Raw genomic sequence first — 23,307 nt, 5'->3', positions numbered from 1 at the left:
TTTAAATTTTTTAAAAAACTAAAGAGCAGTAAAAAGCTTTCAGATTTGAAATTAATCACATTTTGGCTGTAAGGTACTAAAAAGAAATGACACCTTTAGTTTTTYCTCTCACCTGTGCCATAAGTCTCTGGTTATTAGGATGGCAAGAAATGCATTGTAAGAAGAAAGCAACCGTTGCATTTTCAATTGCTGTCCTCTGTTGAGTGGTTAACCCTGTTGTTACAGTTGAAGAAAGCAAGCTAGATCTCGCACTGGTCTGCTGCGGTGTGCCACTGTGTCCTCCAGAAGTAGCACCAGAATGGCACAACAGAAATAAAAGTGCTGTCCACAATGGATTGACTTCAGAACCACCCAACCAATCCTTCATAATGTGGCTGTTGCCAACTTCTGTCAAAAACCTGAGAACAGGAGCAACCAGGTCTGCTGTGATGGGCATTTTATTAAAGTGCTGTGGAACATGATGTCTCCTGAGCCTCTCCTGGGTGATATCCATTGATTGCACAGTGCAGTCAGAGCTAGAAGTATGGTTAAAGCAAAAACTAGCAAGACTTCTTACAAGCAGAGAGGGCAAACCTGAGTCCAATAATTGTTTGATAGCTTCAGGAGACTGAGATGAGGCAGCAAGAGTAGCCAGGTGAGACTCTGTTAGTGCAAGAGGTGCTTGTGCGTTTTTAGAGTCATCTGTTAAGGACGAACTAAGGTCCTGCTTTTTGCTGTCATCAGTCATGGACAGTCTGTGTTGACACTGCATTGGAGGAGGAGTGATACCCATCCATCCCATGAGTAAGGAAAAATAATTTGGGTGAATGTGGCACATTGAGCAAAGTAAACTGTCAACAGCTTTCTTCAGAACCATGTTGCAAGGAAGAGACATTGACCAGTTAAACAGTGATCTGTGAAAGACAGAAAATCATATCAAGACATAGTTTTCCACTCATTTTTTCTTTTCTTAGTTCGTAAAACATCTTTCATTTCCTTATTTATGATTAACTGTTGCAGAAGCTGTAGTAAAATACCCTGAGCAAAGACTGACAGCCACATCACACTATCAGCAGGACATTACCCAAAAAGCATTCTTCATTCCTACGTTTGAATTTGTTTCACTCTACTGCATTTAAAATAAATGTGATCCGTCTCTTCAGGCATGTTTCATATGAAAGACAATATTCCAGTCTTTTGACAGCCGTCACGTAATTTACTTATTTTTGAACAAACTGCAGCSTTTTCATGTTTTCAATTCTCCAAGCAGTTACTAGGATAATGCCCACACATTTCCTCAAAGCTGTCTTCATTAATCCTTTTTAAGATCTGAAWGTGCTTTAACATGTTCCCAAAACATTTTAAAACTTGCTTTGTTTGAGTTCTACCTAAAGATCTTACAGAGAAGACAAAAGTAGCAAGTATCTTAGTTGAATATGTTACACTGGCTAACCACACTCAATTTCTTATTCGGACTTAGGATATGAGTTAACAACAGAATTATTCCTCAGAGATACTAAACTCTCACTTAGCTTCCAACTTATGCCCATCCAAACATTATCTGCTTGAATATCAATTAAAGGCACAGTGATGCAAAAACTAATTTTGCTACTATTTAGCTTGTATTTGTGAAACACTATTTGTAGATGAGTGAAATCATTTTATCTTCATACAAACTTGTTCAGAGTAGATGAGCTTTTTTTTTAAAAAAAAAAAAAAAAAGCAGAGTTTTCTGAACCCCCTTAGCACCATACATCATTTGAAAAATTTTAACATTTACATACACCACTGAACACACACACTAGGTGCCTTTTCAATGGCAGACTTTCAGGTAGCTTTGGATGCAGCAACATACAGCACACGTTCCATTTGAAGACAAGGATAATTTTTGCCTCTCCTAGAAGGAAGGCTTATGCTATGTTTAGTCTAAGCAATTTAGGGACTCTAAGTTTAAGTGTCTAAAAGAGAACAAGAGTATAACCAAAAGTGAGCTTTAGTGCTGCTGGTCTAATGATAAAAACCACTCCTATATCAAACATTTACAAGTCATTTCAGTGATCATATAACCCATGACTTTGGGAGGTTAGTCATAAAACGACAAGCATTTTTTAAATAAAAATYTACATATAATAAAGGCACCCTTAAACACTGCTCCACTTGCATACAAACATAAACCCTTTGCCAAAATTCTGTGACTAAATTTATATGCTGGGAAAAATAAGATATTTTTTAGTATCTGGATGGAAAAGTAACTAAGGAATAAATTAGTATCCCTGGACCAAACAGAAATATTGAAATGGAAAACATGATAAGAAAACACAGCCAAGAGAAAAGTGAAATATCACATGAAGGGGAGATTAAAAGTCTTAGCTAGAATCAGTGAAACTATTTCAACAGTTAAAATATCAAAGTGGATGAAGAATACACATGAGAACTTTTTTGTTATTAGAAGAAACATTTACCTACATATGTCTGACAACAATCCTTCCATATTTATTAAAAACATACTTTACAATTTGCTCCAGATGCTGGCTGATATGAATTATAGTGTTCTTTGGCAGGAGGCAGAGGAAGAGGGCTATATTGCAACACGTATACCGAAACTAGGTACAATACTTCTATTAGTATTCCTTAATTYGAACCTGGGATAAAGATAACTTACTTGCTGAGACAGGGACTCTACTGTGAAACACACTTTTCTATCTATTTTATAGTAATACAAATAAAGACCATAATGCTGCACATACACAAGAGCTCCACATGCTTGTACCGAAGATCATAACTTGGACATTTGCCAGTATTTAAATGTTTGAATTTATGACTAAATGGGAAAGGTAATAAAAATATATGAAAATTTCCTAGTGGCAACAGAAAAATTATATGCTATCGACCCAAGTTTCTTTCACTAATTGGAAATATATTCAATAGTACAAATGAAAGATGTTTTAATAGACATATGACTTTCTATACGCTACATTTCTATCATACCAAGGAAAACTTCCCCCCCCCATTTAAAAAACAGAGAATATAGTAAGCAGCATAAGCAAGGGATTAATGTTACCTCATAGCTTTTTGGTTTGGAGGCGCTGCTAAAAGTATACATTGATGTTTAGAGTAACATTTTTTTGTTTGTTTTTAATCAAACAAGACAAATCCAGCAAATTCAAAGTTCAAGTTCCACTCAATATTTTCTACTGTGTTTTAGTAATCGGACTATGGCCYGAGCAAAACTGATGACTCCAAAAAAAACAAATACTCTCAAAGGAAAAAGCATTTAGCTATCAACTTTATGGATATTATATATTATGAGTAACAATGTTTATACAATGGGATTCTAATGAAGGTCGTGATTTGTAGGCACTCTGAAAATTACTACAATTACTCAATTTTGACAAGAACAGCCCAGAGTTAGCAGTTAAAAAAAGAAAAAAAGCAAACAAAATCATGCAACAGTATGTCTTTCACATATGTGCAACCATACGCACAGAATTATTTTTCTTTTGTTTGGGTTTTTGTCATATTTTAAACAAATGTATGTCTGGAGTGTCTGAAGTGCAGATTATATGATCAGAAACAAGACACTAATATATTTGGGTTTATCTATTTAGACAACTTTAGGTATTCACTTGACAAATTAGCATCAGGGGAAGATAATGTGAAACAGCAGYGGAAGTTAAGTGCAAGTGTATCATTTTAATGAACAAAATTAGTTATAAAAAGAATGTTATGAAATATTTGCTCTACTTACTCAAACAGCTCTCTGTCCAGCAAGGCTGGTAAATCGTATTCAACAAGCAGTTCATAACTATGCCACAAAATTGCTGCTACACAGTGCAAATGTGAAGGAGATGGCATCAAAAGACCATACTCTCTTGTTGAGCTGTTTGGACAAATATAGCTGACCCGGCCACTTTTTTTCATAGCTGCAACTCTTGCGGAATCACTGACCCATTTTAGCAGTGCTTGAATTCTGGAAGGCAAGATGATGTACAATTACATTACAAAGGGTCAAACAGATCTAGAAACACGAAAAACAAATTAGCTTGCTGTCTCTGAATAATCTGATTTACAGATCTACCTTCTCTTTTGAAGCAAATTTTAAGACTAAACTCTTAAACTCCTATTTCCAAAGACTAGATCACTACTAGAATAAAAATTAAAAACATACATCATCTTAAACAGTCAAATGTAAGCTCTCTTTCTACAGAGAAAGCAACTGGAGAAAGTAACCAGTTCCAAGCTGTTAACAGAAAAGTCCATTGAACACTTAAAAAAATTTAATAGCTACAAGAAAAAGCTGTGTAAAGTTTCTTCAGATTTCTATACTTACAGGACATTTCTTATCAAATCAGATTTTAGAAAGCCTAATTTTGTGCAGTAAGATTAAACCACTATTTAGCATATCATTATTACAGATACTTCCATACAGCACTTCAAATAATATTACCTATCTTTTGTTCCAGGATCCTGAGTTGTTCCAAGCTGATAAAGAATGTCTATTGTAGAGTCAGAAGAGAGACCATTTAATCTTCCAAACAGTAAAGGGCTATTCAGATCTTGCAGCATTTAAAAGAAAGGAARGGGAAAAATAATAGAAGTACTTACACATTTAAGTTTTAAAAATACTCATGAAATATAATTAYGGAATTGTAATATTAGCACTGAATTGACTTTTGCCATTAACATGGGGATGTAATTCTTTTACACACCACCACCTTGAAACTTCCCATTTTGCATGTTCAATGCAATATTCAGCCTTACTACAGAAGGAAAAAAAAATGATTGCAACATTCACCAGATACAGGACTTAAAGATTTAAGTAGCAAGATTTTCTTCAACAAATTCAAAAAAGACATGACATAGAATCATAGAATCAGTAAGGCTGGAAGGGACCTCTGGAGATCATCTAGTCCAACCTCCCTGCTCAGCAGGGTCATGACTCACTTCTATACAACAGTCAAATCTCATGGTTCACAGAAACAAATATTTATTTCAGTTTGGAAACTTATTTAACTCCTATTTCTGTCAATGGGACTGAGGCGCAGAATTTCCTCAGATTATTTCCCATTCACCTCCTCCTTATGGCTTTCTTCWTCTCCTGCTCTGTAGAAAAATACTCTCTTACCTAATAGCATTTAAACAAAAGACAGTAGGCTATACTGAAACTTTAACTCATGCCAAAATAAGTCACATTTTGAAAGCATTTTGTGCTAGTGTCAGCAATTTCAGAATAGGAAAAATAAGAATTCAGATTTCTTCCTTTTAAAAAAATTACACATCACACAATGTATGTTCAGGGATAGAAAGAGCAAAGCAGAGTGGTATGAAATCATAAATACTAACTATCCAGTTACTGCAAAATTTCACTACAGATCACAGCTAAAGTTGTCCAAGTGTCTTGATTCAGAACAAAAAAGTAACGTGTAAACATTCCTGTATTTGTACCTCTATACAAGCAATGATTTCAAGCAACAACTGAAAAGAAAAACATAGCACTCACCTGCAGGATCACTCCCTGATGCTGAGCAGTTTCTTAGAAGAATGTCAATTAATTTTAAGCCTATTCTGGTGGACTGAAGCCCAATTTTTACAAGCACAGCCTCGATGTTTGGCGAATGCATACCGCAATACGGTGACATGAGCAAAGCAGCACATGTCTGCAACAGATTAGCAGTGGGTGCTGCAGCACTAGCCATCATTCCTTCTAAATCACTTATGTGCGTGAGGCAGTGGTGTAATAATCTTAACCACCCAATACTGAAAAGAAAAACATGAAAATGAGCTAGTGCATCATTTTAATTTTTCACCTCTGACATAACTACTTTCATTAGATACTATAACAATTAGATACTAAAACAGAAAATGGCTGTGACATGATCAGATGTCACTTGAGAAAATTAAAATAAGCAAATTCAACGCTTCAGTGTAATATACAGTAGTAATGTGTTTTTTTTTTTTTTTTTTTTAATATACCAACTAATACAGCGTAGAGGACAAAAAGTTTTTGGCTCCACAAACTCTCCTCTAGTTCTGAACCACACCTTAAAGCCTACATGGACATATAATGGGAAAAGTTTAAGACCGTGCAAATTTTATCTGGTAGTGTAAAGTTTCTCAAGTAGGTAAAGGAATTGTGAAATGTGAATGAGAAGGTATGCTTCTGATAAGGTAAGATTTCTTGATTCAGATACATACTTCTCTCAACAAAGCCAACCTACATGCATTTCAAAGGCTCTGGCAAATTATTTTGTGTGTTGCTTGGTTTTGAGTATTTTTGTACACACAGAAGTTCTTGTATGTGCCAAAATTCACGTGTCAATGAGTTTGCATTCAGACATTAAAAGGAGTTGGCCAAATAGTAAATGGGAAACAGTACGCTGCTTCACTTAAGCACAGTAGGACTCAAAGAGAAGCTGATCCTTATTTAAGGTTGAGAATCCTGCAGTATTTGTTGGCATCAAAATTATACAAATGCATGCTTTCTGTAAAAGGAAAATTAAAGTTTGCAATGTCATGGCCAGATGCACACACTTTTAGAGTCTTATACAATTATATTAAACTACAGCGAACCTTAGTGAACATGAAGTCCCACTGGATTAAAAAAAAAGAAAAGCACATCAAAAGTGCAGAAGTTAAAAATGTTAACTGCTACATTTCTCCCATGTCTTTCTTACTCTTTAACAATATTGTTTAGTATTCCTTTCAACAACAAATCTTGAGAARTAAGCCTATTATAATTTAATTTGAAATGTAGTAACTAGAATTGATTAAAAATAATAYTACAGTACTGTTTAAAGTGCTACAAAAAATAGCAAATTGAGTTGTACATGAAATAAATAGTATCATTTCACTATCACATTCTAAACTAAGAATTAAGTTATTTTCTAATAGTTAAGTTATTTTCACAATTAATCAWATATTCCTTTCTTCTATGCTATGGGAAACTTTTATATATATCTTATGTGAAGTTTACATTTTTATTTTAGGAAGAATTTACTCCAAATTCATCATTTCAGAATAGAGAAAAAWTTTCTGTAATGGTTATGAAATTATATCCAAGTTTATTTAATATATGTACCATATTATTACCATTAGTCTATTGAGATACATATCAAACTAAGTTGAAAAACAAGATAAAGTTTCAAGACATAGGGAGAATTTAAATTCATTTTTTTCCTTTAGAAACTGATTCTTTTTGTGAGACTGCAAGTTAATTTTTTTTTTTTTGAAGTAAAATAGCAATACTATAATTCGGCTAATAAAATTTGCTTCACTGCTATTCAAGATCAAGGGCCAATTTCAGGTATACAGATGCTATTAAATACATCCAGCCAGTATTCACAGTCTCTAAATTTCCTTCCTCCCTCTCTCAATTTTTTTTTTCCTCTAATGAAAAAAATATTTTAAAACTTTCCCAYGCTCTCCTTTCAAGTTTATAAACATTAAGGTTCAAAGAAAGAATATTCTGAAGTCCAGAATTTTTACAATTTATTAAGCTGAATTTCAGTGGAACCAAGAAACTTCAAAAATTCTCTACTGATAAATCATTAAATTCAAAGTTGGAAAAACTTAAATACTTATTTAAGAGCAATCCTTAAAGCTTTATTCCTCTTTACTTTAAAATTGATTAAGAATTCAAGATGCCATCTAACCCAATAAAAGCATTTGAAAAAATCTTGCTGATATGTCAGAATCACAACATCCAGTTCACATTTCTCAAATACCTGCAAACTGAAATACTAGGTGCARCTTCTACAAAGCTTTGTGTTGTCCTATTTCTATTCCTGCTTCAATACTTATCTCTCTGAAGTCAGAGTTACATAAGATATATGCTGCTATTGAATTTTTTTGGACAACCGTCTACACATTAAGAATGCAGCATGCAAGTTTGAATGCTTTCCTGTTCTTTCCTATATGGATGACAACACGCCCTTTCCATACACAGATTAAGCATGTTGCAAGAAAAGTAAGAAGTACTGCTTATGTTATCGCTTGTAAAAACACAAATCTTTAACACATTTAAAATAGAAACTGCAAATGTTGAAGGCAATTACAAAAAAAAAGCTACGCATGAATACAGTTTGCTACTGAAGGATCTGACTCAGAGTAGAAAACATCATAAAATAAGAATGAAAGTACAAAGTGTTCRTCTAGTCTGTTGCAATTAATACTACAAGCATACCTGGTTTTAGAGACCTGATCCTCAGAGGGAAGGAACGGATTATTGACTGTGGCAGATGAGGTGTTTCCAAAGGCTGTCAGGCCTAGCAGTTTGATCTGAGAGAGGCCTAATGTACTGGCATCTCGCGGACGATGGAGACGAAGACAGACAGCCGAGGCCACTTCAGCTTTTACAAGCTGGATTTTTATGTAGGTGAGACCACTTGTGATAACAGGAGTTGACAAAGGTAACATATTCACACCATCTGCACTTATTTCAACAGATACTGATGAAGGGCAAGCTACAGAGTAAGATAAGAAAAGGTTTAATGCTATTTAATACTCAAAACAGTTGAATTTTCTGAACATTAAACATTTTTTCCTGTTGAAGATACAGAACAAGATGATTAAAATTACCTTACRCAAGCACTACTACAGAACTGCAGCTGGAATACTTGACCTGTGTGATGACATATAATCAAATGCACATGCATTTTGAAACATGGTTTAYGTAGTTTATTTCAAAGATTTCAAACGAAGGAAAGTTCTGCTAGCATTACTGTCACATCCTTCCCTAGTTGGGCTATGACAATAAGACAACAGCAAATCTGTTTCTCTCAAGCCGTATTCCAGCCATCACACACAACTATTTTGTCAGAGGACTCCTGATCAATATCACTTTCTCACTAGAGTTTTGAGAAGTTCTTTGCAAAATTCAATGTTAATGCCACAAAACATGTAGAAAGCTAGAAGTAGTCWATCAAAATCAGAGCCTTCAATTCTCAAGAAAAGCAGAATCAGCAAGCTTTTCAACTTATTTTAATGGCATTCTTCAAACAATACGTCAGTTCCAATTGCTCAGATAATGTTCTTTACCGTATTTTTAAATCCTAGCCTTCAAATTTTCAAATTGTCACCGTTCAAAGCATCATGGTTAGCAAAACACTCACTTGCAAGAGACGCCAGATGAGGCTGGATGTGGATCTCCTTCAGCAGCACAGCTGCAGGAAGGTGAATCGTGAGGTCGCACCAAGCTTCCTCGGGTAAGAATATGTAAGACCACGCGGCAGACCGTGCTCTTCTGTGTGGAGGAGTAGCCTGTAACAGTACTTCAGCAGGCTGGGCAGTAGGACTGCTTGAGGTGATTGAACCTTCAAAAACAGCAGTATTAATTATTAATGCTTACTACTAAAAACCAGATTATTCAGAACCTGAATTTGGAAAATACTTTTTTCCATTTTATCTCATTTGGTTTATTCAAAACATGCTACATATAACAGTGACCACTATAAAGATACTTTTCTTTTGCTCTCTGCAAAACTGCATTTTGCATACACAGTTTACATATCCACATGCATACGTATGTGCTTGAAAATTTGCTACAGGACACTTGCCACCAAAACTGTAAACCTTCTATCAAGAGATAATTATAAGAACAAACAAAAACAACAAAAAAAAGAAAGCCCAAAGGCTAACTGGCAAGGTCCAGGTCTAACACTATGCTTAAACTTGAACCCCGTTAGTTCTATATAATGAAAACCTGGGAAGTTAAAATATCAAAACAGTAACTTAAATACTTTCATCAACCAAGTCTACAAAAAGTTTTCACTAAAAAGCTTTGTCTATCATGAAAAGCTTTTCTACAAAATTTGATCAATGACCACAAGCAACTATTTATTTTTCTAATCTTAATGTGATTTAAAAACCTAGTAGGAAGCTCTAGGCTATGTCTTTAGCAAGCAGCACAGTGGAATAAGACCAGATCGCACTGTTCAGATTGCATGTATGTTTTACTTCAGAGTAGCTCTAGTCTGGTACCCATGACTGGATGCCTGTTAGCAGCTGGAGGGCAATGGGTGCATTCCTGGAGTACACATTTTGATCAAGTTTTATCCTAAACGAATCCACTGTCTCTCTCAGAGAACAAAACATAGTAAGAATCAAAATACAGTAAGTGAGGACAATCAGAAGTTTCAAAATTTCAAAAGCACACTCCTGACTGAAAGTAAAAAATTGACAGAGGCAGTTTTAGCAGAAACTGCAGAACTCAGTAGGTAGGGAGACCAGGCATGCAATAAACCACCTGATTTTTAAATTAAAATTACTATTCAAAGTAAATACAAACATCTRCAAGATTCTCAAATTCGCCTTTAAACAATTTGTGAATAACAGAGAATTYCTAGTCTCTCAGGCCTAATTTTTTTAAAAAAAATTCATTTTATTTAATYCTTCTAAATTTGAATAATAAGACTGAAAGGAAGTCATACAATAGTTACAAATTTGTTTTGTTTCGTTTTTAAACACAGTCCTCTTTTTCTCCCCTCTCGACAGCGAGGCACTGGATGGATACATTCATGGAGTAGGCTAGGTTAGGAGGCAGCAATACTGAACATTAAGACACTAGTAATGGAAAAGAGTGTTAATAAGTTCTTAGACCATACCTACCTTTTCAAACATTGAATTTAGTGAGTGGCATCTATTGTACTGACATCATAACAGCACTGCAATTCTAACAAATATTAATGCAAACACCACGCAGCCTACAAGGTGCAGGTGTTAAGAGGAGCACCAGTGATATTTAACACTAAGTTTYAGCCTCTGCAGCTGTTTGACCTAGCTTAGGCTCATTCTGCATTACCCAACTTTGCTATGCATCTGCARGAGGCAGGATCAAACCAGGTACGTTTGAAGTGAAGTCAGTGAATCTTAGTGTGGTTATGGCATAGAGAGGGTTGGAACAGGGTTTCCCATAACTTAAGAGAGGAGGAAGGGGTTCACCTTGATGCAACGACTATGTAAGATGCAGAACACCCCTCTCCTCCTCTCCAAACAGGGTCTTATCAACTATGGGGGAGGGCCAGAGCAAAKAATATTTCCTTCTCTGATATCTTCCTGACTCACCAGTAGTTTCTCTGTTCAGAAGGTTTAATAGTATTAYGAAATTTTACACTATCACAATACTTTGTTAAGAACATGATGAACATTCATATGATCACTGAATATTAATGCAAGAGAAACTAGAGTTGCTTACCCAAAGGTGCAAAATTGTGAATCCCTTCTGCATTATCAGGCTCAGAAGCTAGCACTCTGGCTTTCAAACTGCTGTCTGTTGCTTTGGTGGGACCAGAATCAAGGAATTTCATAATAGTTGAAACCATACTTCTTGCAGTGTTAACAATAGCTCTTGTGCTTGTTACCATGTTGTTACAAATGAGCTGAACACCACCTATAAATAACAAAAAAAAAAAAGTTCAGAAGTCTACAACAGATTCTAAGCAGAGCCATTGGATAAATTTGATCCTCCAAACATTTATCTGTATTCCATAAAATCTACTCTAAATCTTTTACTAGATCCCTAAGYAAGAGGCATTCTTACCCATATCATGGAAAGCCTTCAGCGCCTCACTTGTGTCCAACACTCGTAAAATAAACCAGAGTAGTGGCTCAGATAATTGACAAGTGGCAAGAGAACCCTAAAAGATAAACGRTTAAGAAATATATATTTTCATATAGAATTAATATGACAGAAATATGCACAACTGCTCTTACTCTTCCTTTTAGTAGGCAAAATTCCAGAGAGGACATCCCACCACAGTTTATTTCTCTACCACAAAACAGCAACAACATGCTCTGTATGCTTCACTCCTATGTAGAAATAGTCTTTGTGGTAAGGAAAAGATCAAACTATGAGATAAGTAGCTGAAGTGAAGTATATTGAACATGTTTAAAATAGCCATTAATACGAATASAATAAATGTGCTCCCCAGCTGAACAGCAAAACCAGTGCAGGAAAAAGTTTCGACACGTCTTCACACCTTAAATCAGGAATCTTGATAGGGATGTTAGAATGTCCTTAGGGAGACTCTCCCTCCCTCCACCACAGGCAACTGAAGGAAGCTCAGAAGACTAGCTTTCTAACTTCAGCACCAAAGCAAGGTGAGGTTGGAAAAACACAAACATTTGTTTGTACATATCGCCAGTCCAGTCTAATGATTTTTTTTTTTTAAATCGTTTGCAGTGTCAAGTAACTAAATTGTAATTATCTAGAAGCACTAAAGGGAACTCACCTGTCTTCCCATGTACCCACAGGCCATGTAAGTAAGAATTGGCTGAAGCATCACTTGCACCGTTGTTGCTTTTTTACTAAGCGTTGTCAGGATAGTGAACAACCCATCTCCAACTGATATTGCATCTAAGCCGCCATGGAAGTTTTCATGTTTAGTGAGATGCAAGCCACTTGCACCTTAGTGAAAACAGAAACAAATCAAGGTTCAGAAGATAAAGCTTAACAAACCATTACAGGAAAAAACATAACGCATCAAGTGAAAAAGATTATGTAAGTTTCATTTCAGTTAAATGTTCACATGAATTTTTACAAATTACTAAAGGACCATTTTTCAGGACCAGATAAGTTACTATTAACATCCCTAGGTACACGTTACCTTCTCTGCAGTATAGATAGGAGGCATGACCCAGAAAGTCAGATAATTCAAATCTCATTTTAGGTAAGACATTACAAATGAGGGTAATTAGCAAAGGAAAGAGAATAGCAGCTACAAGGATCAGAATCAATCCTAGCCAAAGGTAACCGGAACATATTTAGGTTTTTTTCCCCAGAGAATAACGTAAATGCACTTGTGCAGCCAAAAAATCATTTAACATATGCATTTCTATCTAAAATATCTCTCCTTAAACTTTCATTCTAAAGTGTTTCAGTACCAGATTTTATTGATGGGACATCAGCACTGAGGAAATTAATGCATAAAAGTCTGATTACATATTGCTGAAGATGAACAACTGCCAGACTAAATGTTGAATATTTCAACCATCTACTATTTCCAGTTTAGCTTCAGTGTTAGAAGAGTCAAGCTGGTACTTCTCCTTCCTTCCTTCCTCTCCTCCTATTACCCAGAGGAGGGCCATCCTCCAGAAAGCAATAGTCATCTTAAAGAAGGAGGTTCCCTGTGAACATGACTGTCTTATAAAGCAACTGACATGGATCCGGAAGAGTTTTTAAAAGTGGTTTGAGACTGGAGGAGGGAAACCGAATAATCCCCTTCCACTTAGAAGAACTGAAGGTATACTAAAAATAAGGATAATGTTCTTAAGTGATCTTTGCAACATGCTTTAGAGAAACACTCTGGCAAAAGAACAGACAGCTGCAGTACTTTAACTACCTTAAAGCTGTCAAGAAAGAAAGTATTGCTAAGCACTGGACATGTGGAGACAGACAAGAGAGTCTATTATAAAGACTCAATCTCTGCAGGGTCTGGAAAGGCTAAATGAAATGGATGGTAAAGTTGAAGCCACCTAGGGCAGCTTAGCTGGGAAGATTCTGAGGCAAAGGTGGGATGGCAATACTGTTATTTGTGTGATTTTCATAGTCTGTCAAAGACAAAACCTAATGAAATAAACACTAATAAAATAAAGGTACAAAACAGTCATGAAAGGTAATCCAGCAGATGATTCAACTTCATGGGATAAGCAAATTACTCATCTTGGTTCCTGAGTGACTGGCTTACCAGATGCAGAAATTCAACACAATTGGCTTAAATTCTGATGGCAGGCCTGCTACGTGTCAGTAGACGTCTGCAGACATCTTCCACATGATCTTTCCTAGGCAGCCAACGTGTTGCACTAGCCATTACATGCTTACTACTATATGCTGATAACAGATAGAGTATGTTTGGGATCAAATATAACCTTGGCAGCAGTACTGGAGCAATGTTCTGTTCAGAGAAACTGTCTGAGAAGAGCTTAATATACTTTTTCACGAAGGAACTAAAGCCACAAGTAGCCATGTTATACCTTTCCAAAACACACATACAAATTAGTTCCAACAACCTGCATCAAAAGGCCTTGGCAGAAACAGCCCATTGAAGGGATCAGCTGGCCCAGCAGCTTGAATTCTGTGAACAGCACTCTGAAACAAGGCTACCTTCCCAAACTGCCTTTTTAAAAACATGCAAAACAATTCCTGGACAGAAACTGGTGGTTCAGAAGGACATTAAAGTTGAGGAAGAGGTTTGAATTACACTCCAAAACAGCACAGACTCAAATCAACCAGCTGTTTCCCAGAAGAAACTGCTGTCGATGTCACCGCATGTCTTTGGTGGTGCAGTGGGAGGCGGCCTGACAAACAGCAACTCTACTGTTCAACGTGTCATCAGCTTCCTCACTTCCTTATGGCAGGAGGATCTCACCCACCTGCATGTGTGCCTGGAGCTCCCAGGACACACTAGGAATGAGGTTTCTGGTAAAAGGCAGCATGGGAAAGTTCCTATATTCTCTGCAAAAGGCCAAAGTCATAAGCTGGCTTTTTTTCAGAAATAGTGATAGAAAGGAAAATGTCAAAATACATAGAGAACAATTAATGTCCATTCTACAAATCGAAGACTAATTCTAATCCAAGTGTGGAGGCAACAGGCACAAATTGCAACACAGGAAATTCCCTTTAAACAAAGCACAAAGCTTTTTTATATCAACAGGGAGATCAAATATCGGAACTGTCTGCTCACAGAGGTTGTGGAATCTCCATCCTCGGAGATACTCAAGACCCGACTGAACACAGTCTTGAGCAATCTGCTCCAGTTGACCCTACTGTATGCAGGGGGGGCGACTAAGTGACCTGGGGGTCCCTTCCAACCTCAGCCATTCTGCAAATCAGACAAACTCCAAACTGCCAAACACATTTTCATTAGGTTTTAATTTGTCTCCCATTTTATGTTAATTTTTTCATATTCCTTTCATCCCTTTCACTCCTTTTGTATCAACTTGTTTTTTCTCCTTGTCATTTCTGTGACACACCCTTTCAACATCAGCACTCAACTTTTCTGTTAGTAGAAGTTTTAAGTGTCTCATCACCCTGAAAAGTTTTCCTTTTTATTTACAAAATACCTACCAATAATCATTGCCATAGCACTGCTGTTACACTGGCCAAGAGCAGACAAGATCTGGCTCATGATTTGCTGGTTGGCTAACACCAAGTCTGCCACATACGCAGTTGAGCCTTGAGTATTAGGATTGTTTCCATTGCCGTCTTTGCCTCCTGAAACCTTTTCTTCATCAGACACGCTGTCCGTAGTACTGCTTGCAACTGGAACACGGGCACTATATTCCCGGTTACTGGAAAGTGGCAGCTGAACTAAAATGTTGACCAACTTTAACAAATCAAACATAAGCTGATCCCTTGTCATTTCTCCACAAACTGCTTTGGCATCACCTGGACGAATAATATTGGCAAAAAGCCCTCCAAAACATGCTCGAGCACCCACAGAGCTGTCTGAGCCACTGCGAGACATCACTTTGTCCGAACACGTAATGTAATGATGCACAAGAAAGGTTATAGACTCAATTACTGCAGAAATAGTGCTAACTGATACAACTTCAAAATTCTGTTCCAAGGTAAATTCCAAGAGTTTCACTTGTGCATCCAAGGGCCCCTGGCCTGTCTGGAAAGCACCTCTGAAAGAAAAAGAAAAAAAAATCATTGTTAAATATTAACAAGCTATACTATTTGAGTGACTGACCTTCAAAAAAAGATTTTTGAGGAATAACTCTCAAAAAGCACAAACATTTGACAAATACAAATCTAGACATTTCTGGAAATGCATGCTGAAGCGTACGCTGACCTTTGACAAGGGCCAAGGATTCACAGCTTTTTAATATTCTTCACATTACACAGTCTGTGGAACACCTCTATCCTACCACTTTACCAGTATCACTAAAGTTGAAAGTTTCCTTTGACAAAGTCTAGGACCTATTATTTCTTTAATCATAGAGTTAATCTGCAGATATAGGTTTGAAACACAGCTTTGTGTAAAATTTCAAGGAGGTTATATGGGAAGAAGTCATCTAATACTTTAATACCATCAGGATTATTTGCCTAAAACATGACGAGGTTTTTCTTTCCTCCTGGCTAGAGGGAAGCAAAGGTCAGTCTGAATAGCAACTATATATAAGACCATGAGAATGGCACTCAAATTGTTACAGACATGTACCTATAGGTTGATTAGCTGCAAGACAACTGTTAGGGATAAGTTTATTTTCCTGAATGAATTCACGTGTTTACTCATGGACTGCAGAGTGAACCTTTTGTGTTAGCAGATTTAAAATAAAACCAGTACTAATTTTTGGAGTCTAATTTAATTTTTGAAATGTTTCTCTGCATCTTTGACATTGATCAATCTCACTATAATTTTTAACATTAAATATAGAATAAATTAGTTTCTGTAAATAGTCTGGAAGAAAGCATTCAGTGTTTAACCAGTTTTTAAAATAAAATATTGCTTTCATTTACAATCAGTCTTACGCTTTGATCAGACATAGCAGAGCTGAAGGACTATCTGAGGTTCTAAAAATAATTATCTAAACCCTTCTTAGGTGATCTGCTTCCATTTTATGGCATTTCAGTCTCAACCTTTGTCTGAAAAAAATCCCTAACCATCTCCAAAGCTATCATTTCAGTTGCCTCTCCAGCTTGCAGACATGCATTGTAAGATTCACTATGAATTACTGATTTTATTGTATTACTTATTATACATATTGTATAATTAATTGATCATTAATGTTAGCTGGTGAGGCCCACCCACCCAATTCAAGTTATCATGGTAAAATTGCTTAGAGAAGGCTGCAGCTATTTTCTGTATGACTGAAGGATAGACAACACCAAAGTGCCACCTGCTGGGAATTAAGAAAGAAAGGAACTGATGAAACTCATCCTCAGCTATACGAAGCCTTTGTCTGAGAATGTGCAATGTATCAATACCAGAAACTGATGATAATTCCTAACACATTTCAGGCCAAGCAGTTGTCACAAGTCCAAAGTATTGCCCATGTATTGATACACACTCTTGTGCTCTTCAATCTAGCCATGAAGAAGCAGAGCTGTTAAAGCCAAGCTGGAGAAGCTATTAGAGTCMGACCAGTTGTTTGGTGCTCCTTCCCACAGTCCCACAGGCACGGACAACCGTGCATGGACAGCTGTGCACGGAGTTTCCACATGTCAGGAGCAGTTCAGAGCCCTCTGGCTGTCCTGCAGCTACAGCAGAAAACTCCTTCCATAAAATACCTGACAGTACGGCATGAAGGAATGTACATGTCACAGCTGACAGATTTTAAAGACAAAACATGGTATTAAAAAAGACACTCAAGATTTACCTTTCTGTTGAAAGTATATGTATTAATTTCAGTAAAAATTCACTGAACATCTGAGGACATGTTGAAGAAAGATGCACTTGTAATCGAGTAAGAAATTCTTGCATAGCTTGCGTAGCTGTTGGTCCAACCTGGAAGGAAAGGCTTTTTAATAAGTTTATATATAAACTGAAATATCTTCAAGAATATTAAGTTGTATCTAACAGAAAAAATATTTTCTAAGAACACTGAAGTATTATGCAACTTTACTTGCTTTCTGAATAATTTTACAAGGTTTTCATAGGACAAATAATCTGAATGAATGTCATGTGTTTTTCTATTGCCAATCATGAAGAAAATAAAATAAACAAACAGTTCTTGGCCTAAAACCATTTTGCAGCTCAGAATTCTATCCCTTCAGCATTGTAAACTATACTCCACTACACAGAATACACTTGCATGTGAATCCACACACACGGATTTTCATAAACTACACATTTATGAAAGTGTTTTAGACTAACAATATTGTACAATGTTTAGGTTTTGGAAAAAAAAAAAAGACACATTTTCCAGGAGGCGCTTACATTACATACAAATAAGTTGACTCTTTTTTGTCACCATTCACAGATATCTCAAAGACTACAAAGAGCAATAAACTCTTAGCTGAAATTAGAAGAAATAGTAACTGACACATTAATTCACAGAACAGGCAGAAAATACAAGTGTATGACATTCATTTTTGTGGTCTTTCTTTTTTTCTTTTCTTGTTTTTTAAACTTAATGTTCATCAGCATTTTTACCCCAACCTATTCTGATTTCAGGAAGTTAACTGAACTCTATTACTTTTCCATAACCCCCCCCCAACACACATGGAACTCTGTCACTGACATAACACATAATATCTTCTCCCTATGGAAAGTCTTCTAATGGTTAGCCAAAAGGAAAGAATAATTATGAGTTATAATATTCATAGTGGATAATGAGTATAATCTTCCCTGTAGTTGTTTATCAGAACCAGCTAAGACCAAAAATAAAACACGCCACAGCTATAACACATTATGAAAAACACATATTCATATCAAGTATACTAAAACCCTATTATGAAAGGTTATTCTGTTATATTAACTGCTAGTTACCTGTGGACTGTGTTGATTTGTTCCATGAGGATTGGTGCCGGAAAGAAATTTCACCAAGACATGAATGAGGTTGGGATCTGACACTAACAATTGGGCAGTACTTTCCTGAGCTCCGATGGCACTGCTTGGACCAGCTTAAAAATAAACATGTGAAAAGTAAATTTCTAGTCTTATGCATTAAGTGTAAAAACATTTATACTGTTTATCCATTATACTTAATTTATCCTGCACACATATTCAAGGCAGAATGAGCTACCAAAAGTTGCTTACTCATGGCTACAAGTTTGAATATACTGTTTTCTGTTAGGTATCTAAGTATAGACCCCCAAAATTGTTTGCTGTGTTTCTAAGTTTGTTAAGAGAACATTCCTGAAAATAGAGTTGCACTTTGTAGAAGCAATATATTCAGTTTTACCTGTTTCTCTCTATTAGTCCAACAATTTATTAAGATTTAAGTGCATGTGTTACTTTATCAGGCAGATACCACACATTCTGTTATCCTGTATGCAATCAAGATGTGTTTGTCCACAGCACTCTCAGACTTCTCGTTATTGACTAAAACTGCAGGTAGCTTAATAGATAGGGGCTTTGAGGACTCGAAGTAGAGTTAAAATACATCCTTCAATGATCAAACAAATGAATTTTTATGAGATGTGGAATCTTACTCATTCAATAGTTGTATATACAATCAACTCAAATCATGACTTCAGAAAAACATACCTATCTAACTGAATGAAAATACTTACTCTTACCATGTTTTACCTCTCTAATTATTTCAGGTTATTACATGCTGAAGATATGATTTGTTTTGGATTTTATCCCACATTTAAACTAAAATCTTCTGTACCAATGCATCTTTGGTACAGAAGAATTTGGTTGGCATCCACTGGATCATAATAAGATACCTGAGTAGGAAAGATGCAAAAGAACAAAAATCTAAAAACCTGGTCATTCTGTTTTTATCAGAGTTTTCATCATCCTACTTCAATTTTCTTAAACTAAACAGTAATCCAATCAGGAGTGAAAAGTCTCAGTCAAAACCAGTATTAAACCCTGTATACTTCTATCTCAATTGGAAAGCATCTACAGCACTGAAATAAAAAGAGTGTTGGAAAGAGACTTGCCATAAGAAGAAATCCCTAGGGGAAGACGGAAGGAGAGAAAGAAGAGATAGCTTACTGTAAGATTTCTCCTTAAATTATAAACAGTTTTCTGCATTTACCTAATACAAAAAATCTAGGGTGGAAAGTATTGCCTTTACAGTGATATGGAACATGTTTCTCACTGATATATCATTATCAGTAGTAAAACAATTATGTATGGCTAAGACCTATTCAACTGCAGCTATTGCTATTTCATCAAAGTAATAACCCATCCCACAGCATTTTCTGTGAAAGAAAGACTGAACTTTTGCCAACTACACAACTTCCACTGCAAGCTGTGCCCTGGAAACACCAATCTGGATGAACTGATCAGTGGAAAATGAACTTGAATCTACAACTCTAAACATTTAGAGAAGCAAGAAACCCATAATATTCTGATTTTCCCTATAAGAAAACTAAATTTATAGGTTTGCTGTTGTTGTTTTTGAGATGTCATGACACAAATTGGAAAGGAAAGTGATAGTGAGGTCTGTAAGGATACTAATTTGGTAAGCTCGTAGCTCTTGCACATACAGTTATAACTAATATATTCAGTTTTTTTTTCCTCAGTTTATAATCAGTCATGAAATCTAAGCCAAATTACAATTAAAATTCCTGATGGGATGCACTAAGAGTGCTGAGGGAGCTGACAGATGTGACTGCTAGGCTGAGGACTTGAAGCAAGCYAATGTCACTCCAGTCTTCAAAAAGGACAAGAAGGTGCCAGGAAACTACAGGCCAGTCAGCCTCACCTCCATCCTTGGATGGTGATGGAACAGCTCATCCTGGATGTCCTCTCTAAGCATGGAGAGGCAAAGAAGGTGATTAGGAGTAGTCAGCATGGATTCACCAAGGGAAAATCATGCTGCACCAATCTGATAGCCTTCTATGATAGAATGACTGGCTGGGTAGATGAAGGAAGAGCAGTAGATATTGTCCCTCTTCACTTCAGCACAGCCTTGGACATTGTCTCCCATAATATCCTTATAGGTAAGCTCAACTAGTTTGTGGATGAGACGAGTGGACTGTGAGGTGGACTGAGAAGTGGCTGAATGGCAGAGCTCAGAGGGTTGTGACCAGCAGCACAGAGTCTAGTTGGAGGCCTGTAGCTAGCAGAGGTCAGGACTGGGTTGGGTCTTGTTCAACTTATTCATCAGTGACCTGGATGAAGGGACAGAGTGCCTCCTCAGCAAGCTGGCTGATGACAGCAAACTTGGAAGAGTGGCTGATCCACCAGAGGGCTGTGCTGCCATTCAGAGAGACCTGGACAGGCTGGAGAGCTGGACAGAGACGAACCTCATAAGGTTCAGCATGTGCAAGTGCAGGGTCCTGCACCTAGGGAGGAATAACCCCATGCACCAGTACAGGCTGGGGGTTGACCGGCTGGAAGGTAGATCAGTGGAGAAGGACCTGGGAGTGCTGGTGGACAAGTTAGTCATGAGCCTGCCAAGTACCCTTGTGCCCAAGAAGGCCAACAGTGTCCTGGGGTGCACTCAGAAGACTGCTGCCAGCAGTCAAGGGAGGTGATCCTGCCCCTCTACTCAGCCCTGCTGCAGCCACATCTGGACTAGCATGTCCAATTTTGGGCTCTCCAGTGCAAGAGAGACATGGAACTACTGGTGAGAGTCCAGCATAGAGCTACAAAGATGATTAGGGGACCAGAGCATCTCCCCTCTGAGGAAAGGCCACAAGAGCTGGGCTTGTTTAGCCTGGAGAAGAGAAGACTGTGAGGGAATATTATCAATGTTTGCAGATATCTGGAGGGTGTCAAGAGGATGGGACTGACTCTTTCCAGTGGTGCCCAGCGAAACGACAAGATTCAGTGGGCACAAACTGAAACCCAGAAAGTTCTATCTGAACATGAGGAGAAACTTTCCTGTGAGGGTGATGGAGCACTGGAACAGGCTGCCAGAGAGGTTGTGGAGTCTCTTTCTCTGGAGATATTCAAAACCCATCTGGACACGATCCTGTGCAAGGTGCTCCAGGTGACCCTGCTTGTGCACGGGGATTTTACTAGATGATCTCCAGAGGTCACTTCCAACCTCAACCACTCTGTGATTCTGTGAAAATCATACTCAGCTCTTGCTGACATAACTAATCAAAATGAGAAGCCTTGATAAGTTTCAAAGTTAATTTGAATTCAATTATTCTATTTTCATAACTAACTTCTGCAACTTTTTGTTGCTTCAGTGTAACTGCATACTCAAACTTTTAATAGGAATCCAGTTCCAAGTTATATGCCACTTGAGTTTGTTTGAAACCACTGAACATTTAAGTTAAATGCGTATGCAAAAGTCTCAAAATCTTTTTATTTGAAATAGATTTCTATCATACTTTCCTGCATTCTTGAACCTTTGAAGATAGAAGGTACTTCATTTTCTTCTAAGACCTTGAATCAAAGACATTAATCAAAAATGCTGTCTCCTTCTCTATGAAGCCTTCAATCATTGTAATAGCATGGTAAGTGACACTGCTATTACTGTTTTTTTTCCTTTTTCAATGCACTGAAATTGCAACTTTTAGAAGACCTGTGTTTGCATTTCTATGAAAAGGCATGTTTGAGATTTAACTTCAGTCATTTAATTTGTTCACTTGTGTTTCTTTGAAGACATCATTATTTAAAAACTCCCAGCTTTTTCCTACTGCATGTGCCTTCACTGTTAGGGTTGTACTGTAATTGTTGATTAAATTGGACTTTTCTGTGAAGACTTTGCTTCTTAATACAGGCAGATGTTATGTCAGAACTTCCTTGAACATGGTAGTCCCACCTCATCTTCTCTTACCATCAAGCAGTAGCAAATCCTATATGCTAACCTTCAGCTCATTTACTTCTTGTTTTAACCACTCTGTAGTCTTTCCACTGTTTCATGATAGGGTTGATGCCATAACTGAATAACTACGTCTTCATTGCCTCCTACATTGTTTTATTGGGCTTTTTTTTAAAAAAACAGTTGGAAGTAGTACTGCAGTCTAAAAGTCCACTTTCATTCTACATTTGTCTGATATGCTCTGTTTGACATTAACTCAGATTTCAAAGAAATCATCTACATGATCTACTCTGTCAAGTTACAGTTATACTCAAAACTCTGCTCTTTCTGTGCTTCTGGTGACTGCCAATGTAAGAACAGATAATGCAAAAGTGCATGTGAAGAGAGCATGAATAGCTCTTATTACAGAAACAGATCTCCAGGAAATGCATTATCAGAAAGATTTGACAGATGACAGCCATTTACTTTAGAGCAAAAGTAGCTCTAAAGTTTTTCTTAGTTGGATATCACTGTGGATTTGCTTGTACCCACCTTCCCTTACATGGAATTAAAGGATTCTAGTTGTCATCCACCAAATACTGATTTAAAACAAAATCCTTCCAAAATCTGCTACTGGATCTTGTAGCCAAATGAAGGTCATTGTTCTGAACTGAAATGAGTGGTAGTGGTAGTCCCTGCACAGTATCTTGCAGGCCTCTCGTAAGTGTTTCCGAAGCATGAAAATCACACAGCCTGAGCTCTCATATTCTGAAGATACTTATTAGCCATATAATAGGAGAGTGAAATAGGATTTTCTGATCACAAAATGACCTGTGCCACAGGGCAGTTGCTCACAAATTCCCCCAAAAGGACAATTCCTGGAAGAAATCGGCACTATGCTCAGACTATAAAAAACCAAACTAATAAAACAAACAAAACCCACAAAAACAAATCCTGATTAACTACCGGAGAAGTCTGGGGTTTTGGAAAAAAAAGTCAGAAATAGCT

The 23,307-nt window shown here is 36.9% G+C and overlaps 1 protein-coding gene across 4 annotated transcripts in view; it reads right to left on the bottom strand.

The window, feature by feature from the left end:
* Positions 1–23,307, bottom strand: part of BIRC6 (baculoviral IAP repeat containing 6) — a 193,391-nt gene that overhangs the window by 79,539 nt on the left and 90,545 nt on the right. For all 4 annotated transcript variants that reach the window (XM_085301178.1, XM_085301180.1, XM_085301179.1 and 1 more), the window contains 12 exons: positions 18,411–18,544; positions 17,299–17,426; positions 15,041–15,603; positions 12,207–12,382; positions 11,516–11,612; positions 11,171–11,365; positions 9,090–9,290; positions 8,162–8,441; positions 5,480–5,736; positions 4,427–4,535; positions 3,728–3,949; positions 113–893 (listed from right to left, as the gene is read on the bottom strand). In XM_085301178.1, coding sequence (XP_085157304.1) covers positions 113–893; positions 3,728–3,949; positions 4,427–4,535; positions 5,480–5,736; positions 8,162–8,441; positions 9,090–9,290; positions 11,171–11,365; positions 11,516–11,612; positions 12,207–12,382; positions 15,041–15,603; positions 17,299–17,426; positions 18,411–18,544 — 3,143 coding nt within the window. The remainder of the gene's footprint in view (positions 1–112; positions 894–3,727; positions 3,950–4,426; positions 4,536–5,479; positions 5,737–8,161; positions 8,442–9,089; positions 9,291–11,170; positions 11,366–11,515; positions 11,613–12,206; positions 12,383–15,040; positions 15,604–17,298; positions 17,427–18,410; positions 18,545–23,307) is intronic.

This window comes from Rhea americana, unplaced genomic scaffold, assembly GCF_003343005.1.
Source record: "Rhea americana isolate MKP2758 unplaced genomic scaffold, rheAme1 scaffold_173, whole genome shotgun sequence".
Taxonomy (NCBI): Eukaryota; Metazoa; Chordata; class Aves; order Rheiformes; family Rheidae; genus Rhea; species Rhea americana.
The sequence above is the reverse complement of the archived record's forward strand: the minus strand, read 5'-3'. Positions and strand labels throughout refer to the sequence as shown.